Here is an 11779-nt window from a genome sequence, read left to right on the forward strand (position 1 = left end):
CTCCAAGTGCCTGTGTGTACTATGGCTGTGTATGACATCAACTGGGGTACAACCTCCTCGGACATGCCTCGTTATAATACCTCTAGTTTTACTATATATTGGATCATGCCTTTGGTGCGCAAGCAATCCTCTGCTCTAGGCACAATAACATAGCCTTGTTAAAAAGTAGTACCCGGGCCGTCATAGATACGGTCATGGTAATACTAGTAGTAGTAGTAGTAGTAGTAGTAGTAGTAGTACTCGTAGAAAGCGGGGTAAGGACGTTATGAAAATGAAGTGTTGGGTGCTAAACCGTACACGATCCCCTCACCGACGTTATGGGTACGTTATCAGGGGGGTTAAAAGAAGCCGGGGAACAGTGGATTTAGCTACTCACTTGGGTTTGTACGTGGTACTTTACAGCGTTTTGTCCTGCAGCCTGTGGCTTCTTTTCGCTCCCACTACAAGGAGCTCGTCTATTTATATTATAACAATGTCAATAATATATCATTATATGTAATCCCCTCCTAGTCCCTAGGCTACTATCGTCGTATCAACTCCAACATGATCGTACTTGTTTCTTTGCCCCTGTAAAAATGTTGTTAACGAAACATGTTATTTAAGTGCATCTCTGATGAAATTTAACACTTTCTACACACGCGTAATTAATAAACAATAAAGAGAGAGCGAGAGAGTAAACATGATCAATATACCTTTCATCGCAGACAATTTTATTTCCAACGCTGAAAAGAGACGTTCGTTAGTGGCGACATCTGTTGGGCATTTTCACAAGAATTGTAAAACTAAAATCTCGGCCGTTAATCACAAATTTATAACTAAAAGTCATCAATTCTATATTTTCTATTGTATTTTTCTGTTGATTTGTTAGTTCCAAGTTAGCTTTAAAGGAAAAACAAAAAAAATGAAGCGGTAATCTGTAACTTGGATCTAGAGGACATGCGGTATTGTACGTCGTAAAAGGCATGATGTGTGCTGACGGTTTTTCACCTGGAAGCTCGCACGCGCTCTTTTTGCTGATAATGCACATTGTGTATTTCAGTGATGCTACTTCAAGTAGCTGCTGTAGCGTTATTTGGGACGTTAAGAAAATACGACCATTACGCTGCAGACGTATTCTTGGGCTAGACTTGCAACAATCATCATGAGCAGTGAGCAAGAAAGCTATCAGAAGTTGCGTCTGCAATAGAGGCGGTCGTTATAACACATATAAGATATCCAAAGGGAAATGAGTGCCATTGTGAAGTAACAAATTCCGGCTTCCCTACCACCCGGCTCCTACCCTTCTCCCTCCATAACTTCCCCTCATTCTCCTCTATCCCTCTACTGACCCCCTACCACCCATTCACTCTTTCTCCCTCTCCCATTCCCGCTGCTCTTGTCGTACACATGCGTTTTTTTACCCCTTTCCATTTTCCCTCTTCTTCACTTCATATTGAACGACAAATTTGTGCACGCACTCGCACAACGCCCCTTCTCACTCTCTCTATCCCCTTCCTCTCCCAAGTGTAACTGGTTGCAAACGTTTAAAAAATTTATATGCGTGGCGATTTGCTGTTTTTCTTTAAAACTCTTCGTCAAAATACCTGGCTGTACCTTAGAAAGTATTACCTGGGCAACGCCGGGTCCCAGTCTAGTTTCGCGCGCGCGCCTCTGTGTGTGTGTGTGTGTGTGTGTGTGTGCGCGCGCGCGCGCGCGCGTGTGTGTGTGTGTGTGTGTGTGTGTGTGAACCCGTAGTCCATCCATTCCCATGCACCGGTACAACGTGTGTGTGTGTGTTTGTGTTGTTGCGTGATGCGCGTGCAGTGCGTGCTCGTGGTCGTCGTGCGTCGCGCGCGCTCACGTGCTGTGTATGCTCACGTACGTGGTGCCCGTGCGCGTATGCGTTCGGTATTATTGTATGTGTGGTGCGCGCGCGTGTGTGTGTATGTCACTGTGTTATTGTATACTATCTATGTGTGTGCGTGCGGTCGTCGTGTGTGTGTGTGGTTCATGTAAGATAAAGTAATAAAAAGAAGAAAGTATAGAGGTGGATAAATGGAGAAGGTGGAGTTGATAGGCAAATGCGTGAGTTGGATCGATGATTATTGTACAATCAGCTACTGTTTGCTAATTAGCAATATGCTCGTCAATGTTTCTATCCCTTTGCTGTCAATCTGGTATAGATCATTTGCACCAAAAAATGTGGAAATCCTGGCCAGCATCAAGGTTGCAGACGAATTCCTTATAATACCAGTCGTTTGTGACGCGCCAGAGCAGATAAATATGGCGTTTCATGGTGCACATTAAATTATTCTTACCAACAGTTAGACTGGCTCCCTGTTATAACATTATTATCGCGCAATGCGCCGCTGCCGAAACTGCCTGAATGTCTGTTTAAAAGAAAAGTTATTTACTGTAACCTACGGACGGGTGACAGTCTATCGTCTCTAACCGTGTTGGTTCACCGCAAGAGGTATGGAATCGGATTTGAGATTCACAAATCGTTACAGCATAGTACAGTACAGTCAAGATTCGGATTTTTATATTTCGACAAAAACGATTGCCGCAGAGCAGGGTTCTCATCATCGCCTACCAACCATGTTTGGCTTGCACTGTCGAGCGTTCCACGTCGGAGTCTGTATCGCGAAAACGTTGCAGTGTCACGTGTGAGTAATATAATTTTATATTGCGACCCGGACTCGAGTAAACAACAAACAGTAGGGTGTTGTTTCAGTTGTATTGTGCGTCTTTCTCCCTTCAGCCAACTTCAAAGGTTAATATCCACAGAGGATGCAAAGTTACTGAGGTAGAGATATCTAGTAAGGTCGTTCTCAAAAAACACAAGATGAGCCGAATACTATTACTACTACTATAATACTAAGATCTTATAGTAGTACTTAGTAGTAGTAGTAAATTGTAACATACATATGCTTACACCTGAATTAAGTAATTAATTTCTGTCACAAATGTGTAAACTGATGTGCATATAAACCTACTCACTCAGTATGAATATTAATAACATACTTACACACAATACACATAATACACTAACATTAACATAGTGCACTATAGTAAATAGTGACAGTGGCCGAGAACTACTACTAAGTTAACTACTAATACTAATGACTAGACTTACCGCGGCCATGATCCCGAGGCCGCTAGCCCGGAGCGATTACACTTATCTGTCTTCAATCACAGGTCTAGCCCGCCCCCTTCTACACTAAATTTTGCTACAATTACTATATACGGCACGAATCGCCGATCTCAACGAACTAAGGCTTCTGCTAGGCATTTCAGAAGCGTTTCCATCGAATAGAAGCTTTGCCACCAAAACGAAATATAACACGTCTGTTTTGCGCACTACAGCTGCTAATTCTTGTTCTTCATATTTCGCATCTCCGACTAACACACAATTAAGACTCCTCGCCTTCTTCGTTGATGGACATGAATGGGCGTCACCGACGTAGACCGGCTTCCTTACCCCAGCCTGTTTTCTTTCTTAAATAAGAAATGCCCGCCGATGTATTTCGAAATCGCAACAGGAAAATGATCGTGCATTTATTACTTGCTGTCGGAAGTGAACGAGGCGCCGCCATTCACTTAAACCCACAATAAAACACACACCAATTAATGTTCGCGAGCAAGATCCGAATAATTTTACACTGCCACAGCGCCAATCTCTTGACTGTTTCTAAGTAAGATAGGCGAATTTTCAATAAAATGAGATGCGTTTTTATATGTATTTAGCCACAATTTACGTATGATACTAGTATGTTAATTTTTACTGATTTCCCGTAGTCTTTCCTGTGAGTTTTCATCGCTTTCAAATGCCTTTGCGTAGTGCTTTCTGCGGATTATTATTTTACGCAGGCACCTCATTTGGAAATCCTCAACATTTTTATCTTCTTCCTTAGTAGTTAGGCTCCCCCCCCCCCCCCCCCCCCCTTCTTTCACTTATTTAGGCAAGAAGGTAAATGTCACTGTATAATACTGTTGCTTCTATAGTATGCATATATCCATTAATTTTGCTCTTCTGCCCACGATAAGTATTTCCTGCATCATGAGACCCTACTTTTAACTTCGGACTCTTATCATTATCGGTCTATTAGAACTCCTAAGATCAGTAATAAATCCGCCGTAGTATAATATTGGTTGCATTTTTTTAATACTGGTTGCTATTAAATTCTCTAATCTTTTCTTTGTTCGGCTGAATGTTATAACCATTTATTGTTGTCTTCATATGTATATGTCGAATCTTTTTGATTCAGCCTAATCTAGGAGAATGAGCTGGAACCAATTTTTGTTAAACGTTTGATAAGTTCCAATTCCTAACAATATGGTCAATATATATCATTGTCATCTTCTAAACGCACAGACCCATCCGCATACCGGCTTGGAGACGTGCGCCGGGCCTCGAATTTGGCGCACGTCTGCCACTGCGGCAACGGGCTTCATACTGAACATCCCGCGTCGCTGTGCGCATATCCCTGCGGAACTGCGCGTACTCATCCGCGCTCAGCGCCCAGAATCTACAGCAAAGCTGGCACGCAATCTGCTAGTCATGTCTCTGCGTGCGATAGTTATTATTAAGGAATTTGTTAATGTAGTAGTCAGCTACTCCAAAGTGCTTTTGTGTTGCTAGATGATTTCATTCTGATCGATGTTGAAGTGGCTATGTATGTAGCGCGCATCATGTTTTGGGTATGTATAGAGCACCGCAATCATAGACGACTAACGTCATGCCACAGCCTGATACGCTACCCGTATTGGAAATGTTCTAGCGCTGTGGCTATATGCCCGAGCAGCCGGGCAAGCCTAACCCTCTAACCTTAACCCCTGAATTCCGCTTCCTGATGTACTTGTAAAGATGACCAGAAGAATTAAAAACGCCGCGCATTTTGAGGAAATCGAAGACTGTGCCCGGCAGGCCGGCCGCATTATTTTCTTAAGTGTCGAAATTGCCGAGTTCTTTCGCTCAGTGATCGAAGCTAGCGAGAATTTGCGCGCTAGTTCGAATTATACAGTCTCTAAAGCGAAAAACAATACTGACATTTCTAAAAAATGTAGAATACTTTGGATCACATAGTACACTGTTTACTTGAGAAATCACTGAAAATTAAAAATTTGCCGGGCATTTAGGAAATCGAAGACCGTGCCCGGCTGCCGGGCATATAGCCACTTCGAATTTTCTACCATCGCAATTCACTCCGCAGTGTTGGCCTGTCTATTTGATCAACTTTGTCTCTCTCCGTCTTTGATATAAACCCCCTGTAAATGTAATTTGAAGACTATAATGATTATTATGACCTTATGTGGTTACCATTATAAAAACTGTTGGTAAATTACTTTATCTCATAGAACATAATTATCATTTAATATTTAACTTGTTTTGTATTAACTTTAAACTTTATGTTATAATATTCCAGCGTTGTTATTAGAGTTTTAATAATAGCTCAGTGTATAGTGTATATACACTGTAAATTCCAGTAGTTGAACAAAATAAACATCTAAATTGCAACTGTTATTTGATTGAGGCATGGATTCCAGGAATATCCAAAATGATAAGTTGATCGGTTAAAAGCGAAATGCTATATAGTCGCACGGGTGACATCACCTGTTTGCATTGTCTTAGAATCCACCGTCAATCACTCTCTGATTTTAATCAAAATCAGCTAGGTGCAAATGGCGGTGATTGCATTGTTTGCAATGCATCTCAGAATATAGTGTATAACTCGGTAAATAAGCAGGACCCAGTAGTGCCCAGTTTGAGTAACGTTTTGAGTAAGTCGGTGGTATAATTATTCAGTTGGGCTATTACATGCTGCACTAATACACAGATATCATATATATACACTGTGTATGTATGATAGCAAGAGTTAATAATACATGTGTTATTAGGTCTGGATGATATCTATGGTTTTATATATCAGCAAGAGTGAGGTTTCGAAGTAGCGGTAAGCCTCCTTACATCAGTAGTCAATACGAGCGTTTCAACGAAGGTTGCGAAATATCTTAACACCATGTGTATAAGACCCCCTAAGAGAAAGCAGATGTAAACAGAAGCAAAAAACGGCTAGAGAAAGGACAGAATAAGGTCAATGAAAAAATAGATGCATTTGGGGTTCACTCAGAGTTAAACCCAGCCAGCTCCGTATCGAGAATATAATTACTGGGTAGATATATATCACCATGTAAAATTATATAAGATAGGCCATGTGAGTATAATAAGAGTAAAGGTAATTGTAAGAGGTAAGACTAAGTGTAGCTTATTTATCAAATTTTATGTATCAACGAAAGTAAGGTTGTCAACTTGTCACATAACAGCAGAAGTGAACAAATTCACAATTTGTGACAAAATTAAGAAAAAATGAAATGACAACAATTTGTCATTATTCACCGCTGATAACAGTAATTTTTCTCACAACTGTATTCAATATATGAGGATTCCTACGAAGAGGGCAGAATGTCTCAACTCCATATACCCCTCAGCACCTTTTACAAAGCAGATGCTAAAAATAGTAAAAGATGAAAGATGAGTTAGAGAGAAGGCTGAATTAGGTCAGGGGAAAAAATTTGTGCGCGTAGGGTTTGATCAGAGTTAAGACCAGCCATCCGTATAAGGAATATGATTATAGTGTGTAGATATGTGACTGTATTTTACATTTGCTAGAAAATTATATAAGATAATGTAATAATAATGATAGATATAAGTAAGGCTCAAGGGGTCGTTATCGTATCAGATACTACTACAGATATTTACCCGAGGTACATATATGTATACACAAAGTCTACCAGACTTGTACTACAGAAGTGTACCCTAATCCTAACACTAACCCTAACCCTAACCCTAACCCTAACCCTAACCCTAACCCTAACCCTAAACATACCTCATATAAAAATATAAACATAATACTAAACAACCTAAAACTACCTCGGGTACATATCTGTAGTACCTGATACGACAACGACCACATCTGCATAAGTAGGGTTGAAGAGTATGGGAGGCCCAGCCAACAGGCATATATTTTATAATTGGTAGTACCATAATTTTTATGGCAGAGACCAAGTTTTATGCATCAACAACAGTAAGCCTTCTTCAACAGTATTCAACATGAGCTGTCCAACGAAGGTAGCAAAATATCTTAATTCCATATCCATAAAACCTCATTAAGAGAGAGAAATGAATAAACAATGAAAGACGGGTTAGAGAGAAGGCTGAATTAGGTCAAGGGAAAAAATAGGTGCGTGTAGGGTTCAATCAAAGTTGGAACCTGCCACCTGTATCAGGGGTTAATAATGACAAGTGTGTAATTTGCTTTGTCATTGTTAGCCCTGCCTGTATCAAGAATATAATTAGTGAGTAGATTATATCACCATATTTTACATTTGTAATATAAAACGATATATAATAGTTCATAGTAAATCTTTGCAGTAGAATCTGTAGAAGTGTCACCTGTTTAATTACGAATACAATTTATTTTACCTAAATATGCAATAAAGGTTATTCTAATGACTGATATTTTTATTATTATTATTAAATTAAACAGTATATATTGTATGAATTAATTTGTAAGTGGGAAAAGGTTATAGCACTTCATATATTTGATGTTGTAGTGGGTCAAAAGGAACTGATTACAAAATGGCTTGGAGATCGCATGGTTCAACCAATGAGAAAATGATTCGTGCTCTGAAAAGTAAGTTCAGATAGAAGTCACGGTAATTATTAATTGAATTTGACGGGTTTTATAGTTATCTTTGTTAATAATAGTATGATTCTTAGCCATCTTTAATTAACCAATATGCTAAAGTAGTGTTGAACTCACTGTTTGAACTAAAATTCAGCCTGTAATCTTCTTGTCTTGGTCATTGGCTACTAGCTGTGACCTGCTATGTGTGTGACTGGATTGGATTAATATCAAAATTTATAATTTAAACAACCAAATCCACGAAAGATGCTCATGCCTGAAGTTTCCAAATGGAAAATTGCATAGTTACTTTTCCAGATGTGAATTTGCTAGTTTATAAAAAAGAAGGGTGAAATAGCACTTAATTTCGGTTGCAATGGGCGAGCACATATTTTGTAAGCTTCGTTGATCCTTCACCATTTTAACGTTGGATAATTATCGAAATTTACACTGACATCTGGGAAAATGTCATTGTTATTACTGTTTGAAACCCTAACAGCCACACATGCATATATGTACACGTTTATAAAATATATATGTTTTATTTGTTTATTCATAAGGCAATGATATCATCAAGTCTGACAATGTATACCAGGCAATGCTGAAGGTGGACAGGTCAGAATTTTCCAAACGCAATCCTTACATGGACTCACCGCAAGGGATTGGCTTTGGTGCTACTATCAGTGCACCACATATGGTAATATCTGTAGTAAATGTTCTAATGGAGTTCTGTGCTGTAATTAAACATATTCCAGAGCAATTTCTGTATGTCTATCTTACAATTATAAGCAAACATATAAAAATGCAACCTTAGAGTCAGAAGGCAACTTTAATGTATGGTTTGTTTAGAGAAAAACGTAAAGATTGGCTGTTCAGAATGCATAGTTAAGCTATTTAATTATGCTAATGTAAATTGTGCTCTTTTTGCTCAGTAATCGGTCTTGTGTGTCACTGTTATTGCTTAGCAATCGTAGCTCATTCGTGGTTAGATCAGTACAGGTTAAAAATTTGTGTATAGCCTTGTGTAATTATAGCATTGCATTTTATCTACACAACTTTCAGCATGGTCATGCACTAGAGTTGCTAGCTGGTCATCTAAAGGAAGGAAACCGAGGCCTTGATATTGGATCTGGAAGTGGCTACTTGTCCGTCTGCATGGCATTGATGGTATGCAAACACATGTTCATATGCTTATCGACATCGGCACAGTTCAAGGATTATCTTAACAATGTCTTAGTACTTTCAATCTGTGGGTATACTCACATTGGTACATGTAGTACTGTATTGAAAAGGTCAAGGTTTTAAATTGCCCATGGAAAACTAAAAGTGAATATTGTGTTGAGCCTGTATCTAGTGTAGCATAGAAGAACTGATAAATATCTCTAAATAAGCTTCCCCTCTCTATTGTGTTGTACCACATTCCAAATTATTTAACAATTTAAGGAAACAGCTGCTTTAAATGTAGTATGTGCTTTAGTACACATGTCTTGTATACATAAGCTTGTATTAAAGCCATATATCAAGTGTTTCATAAGCTGATATATTATATATGATAGATAATAAATTCATCCATGTTTCCTTTGCGTAAATTTACTAATTAATTTAAATTGTCCCGATTATTTGAGTGATAAACGTAAAATCGATAAAGATGAAAACTGTTTCTGTGTAAAGTAGTGATGTGGAAGCCATGAAGTGACACTGACTGACGTTTATTTCTTACTGGCAGGTTGGCGATAGTGGACGCGTAGTTGGAATGGATCACATTAGTCGGCTAGTTAAAGATTCCATCGAGAATGTGCGAAAATCTCACGGGAGCTTACTAGACACGGGAAGGCTAAAACTTATTGGTACGCTTGTGTGGTCATCAGGGATAATAATCAATGAGGCCTATTAAGCTTGTGATGTAAATTTGTGTTTGTGTGTGTGCGTGTGTTGTGCGTGCGTGCGTGCGTGTGCCCATGGCAAGCTTTTTTGCACTGTTGCAAGCTAGCCCGAAAATTATCTCTAGGAACATACGCACGCACACACTAAGTAAAGAAGCATAAAGTAAATGTGCATCATGTGCCGCCAAGACTGCGAAGTAGTTTACAGAACTCACCAATAGGTGTCACTAGTGCATCATAATTACTCTTGAGACAAGCAGCTATAGATATCTGGCTGAACATCTTACCTCCTCGGTGTAAGACTAGCATACCCAACCCTATCTATGTACATGTGTTTGTGTGCGTGCGTGCGTGTGTGCGTGCGTGCGTGCGTGCGTGCGTGCGTGTGTGTCTGCATGTGTATATATTACATGAGATAGTATGTGTGGTAGGGGTTAGGTGTGGTCTTGATCTGGCAAATAGACTAATAGTAGTAATACTAGTCAAACTTTAACATTGATTTGAATTGTGGTACATTTTTTCCATTTTTTTATGTTCATTGCTTTAGTATCAGGTTATATATTATTTCACCACCATGAATCTATAGTGTGTTTTTGTTCTATTGCAGATGGTGATGGTAGGAAAGGTTACGAACCAAATGGTCCATATGATGCAATTCACGTTGGTGCTGCAGCTGATGGAACTCCTCATGCTGTGAGTTCTTACCTTCACATTATATATTATGCTTCTTATTCTTAACCACACTGTCGTTTCTTCCATCTTCTGTGAATCCCCTTTATATCTGAAATTGTATGCTATTATTTTCATGTATATATTTTATATTTTTATGTTTATATTTTATGTTTTATATATAATCACTTTACATTTTTCGTGCCTTTCCTACGAAATACTTTGTATTTTTGTATTTAATTGTCATTAAAAGGATCATCTCACAGATTAACCATGAAATTAATAAATTTAGACAAATTTAGTCCCACCAGTGAGTACATATTACCAATTACTTCAGCATAAAATTATCATGAGTTTCTGCGGTTATATATAGGCTGTAAAATAGTAAATGAACAGTAAATGTGCGCCTGCTATCTTCTGGGGAGGAACTGTTGTTGTTTAAATAATTTAAATAGACGTTATCTCCTGACGTTATCACAAGCAACGTGTTTTACCTGTCACATCTGTGTGGGCATTCACACTAGTATGGCACTAAAATACATTGGTAAATGTAATAATACACTTCTACTAAGTCTGGTCAAGTATGTCTGCACCACTAATATCATGGAGAGGCTTCTTAAGATGAACTGCGAGATTTTCACATGAGAGTTTAAGCAGAAAGATACGAATACCTGCTTTTAAGGTATATGCTTGTAAATTCACGTTGAATTTATGCACGGTTCCAGTGTTAGAGCGTTTCGATTGAGGTGTGAGTGATTTGCACACAGTGTAATGTAACAAGTGGTTGAATGTTTGTACTATTGCTCTTACAGCTCATCAACCAACTCAAGTCTGGGGGAAGGCTCATTGTTCCTGTCGGTCCAGCCGGATTCAATCAGGTAAATATGGTGAATATTCTAGATATACTAGATAGATTTTAGATAGATTTTAGATTTCCTTGTCCTGGGCATGAGTAATAGGATAATAGCATCACCAGTGGGCCACTTAAAAATGCGGGATGTTTTCTAACATTGAAAGATTTGGCATTGTGGGTCAATTTCGTTGGAATAATTTGTATGGAGTGTTGGCGCCAATTCTACTGTAATGAAATGCTACTGTCTCTTTGATCTTTGCCGTGCCGTGTTAGGTGCTCATGCAGTATGACAAGCTAGCCGATGGTACGACTGTAAAGAAGAACCTGATGGGTGTGATATACGTGCCGTTAACGGACAGGGAAGCACAGTACCCAATTGAGATGTAAGTCAATCATCGCTGAGGTGTGTCTGCGGCATAGAGTGACTGAGATGCAGAGACCGAGGCATAGAGTGGCTGAGGTGCAGTGACTGAGGCATAGAGTGACTGAGGTGCAGTGACTGAGGCATAGAGTGGCTGAGGTGTGACTGAGGAATAGAGTGACTGAGGTGCAGAGACTGAGGCATAGAGTGACAGAGATGCAGTGACTGAGGCATAGAGTGACTGAGGTGTGTCTGCGGCAGAGAGTGACTGAGGTGCAGTGACTGAGGCATAGAGTGACAGAGATGCAGTGACTGAGGCATAGAGTGACTGAGGTGTGTCTGCGGCAGA

General features: G+C 39.3%; 1 protein-coding gene and 1 long non-coding RNA gene across 3 annotated transcripts in view; one reads left to right on the forward strand and one right to left on the reverse strand.

Moving 5' to 3' along the window:
• LOC106812592 overlaps positions 1-773 on the reverse strand; it is a 26032-nt gene extending 25259 nt beyond the window's left edge. The window contains exons 1-2 of the long non-coding RNA XR_001394353.1: positions 693-773; positions 377-567 (exon numbers count right to left, since the gene is read on the reverse strand). This is a non-coding gene — a long non-coding RNA (uncharacterized LOC106812592). The remainder of the gene's footprint in view (positions 1-376; positions 568-692) is intronic.
• The window catches only part of LOC106812591 (protein-L-isoaspartate(D-aspartate) O-methyltransferase-like), a 14887-nt gene that overhangs the window by 1113 nt on the left and 1995 nt on the right, over positions 1-11779 (forward strand). Inside the window, exons 1-8 of one of the 2 annotated variants that reach the window (XM_014816502.1) lie at positions 2628-2645; positions 7594-7673; positions 8225-8361; positions 8727-8831; positions 9391-9511; positions 10155-10240; positions 11029-11094; positions 11343-11452. In XM_014816502.1, coding sequence (XP_014671988.1) covers positions 7619-7673; positions 8225-8361; positions 8727-8831; positions 9391-9511; positions 10155-10240; positions 11029-11094; positions 11343-11452 — 680 coding nt within the window. In that variant the 5' untranslated portion in view covers positions 2628-2645; positions 7594-7618. Of the gene's footprint in view, positions 1-2627; positions 2646-7593; positions 7674-8224; positions 8362-8726; positions 8832-9390; positions 9512-10154; positions 10241-11028; positions 11095-11342; positions 11453-11779 lie in introns of those variants that run through there. The other variant, XM_014816501.1, reaches the window with a different exon arrangement.

The sequence above is a fragment of the Priapulus caudatus genome, unplaced genomic scaffold (assembly GCF_000485595.1).
Source record: "Priapulus caudatus unplaced genomic scaffold, Priapulus_caudatus-5.0.1 Scaffold664, whole genome shotgun sequence".
NCBI classification, from domain to species: Eukaryota; Metazoa; Priapulida; class Priapulimorpha; order Priapulimorphida; family Priapulidae; genus Priapulus; species Priapulus caudatus.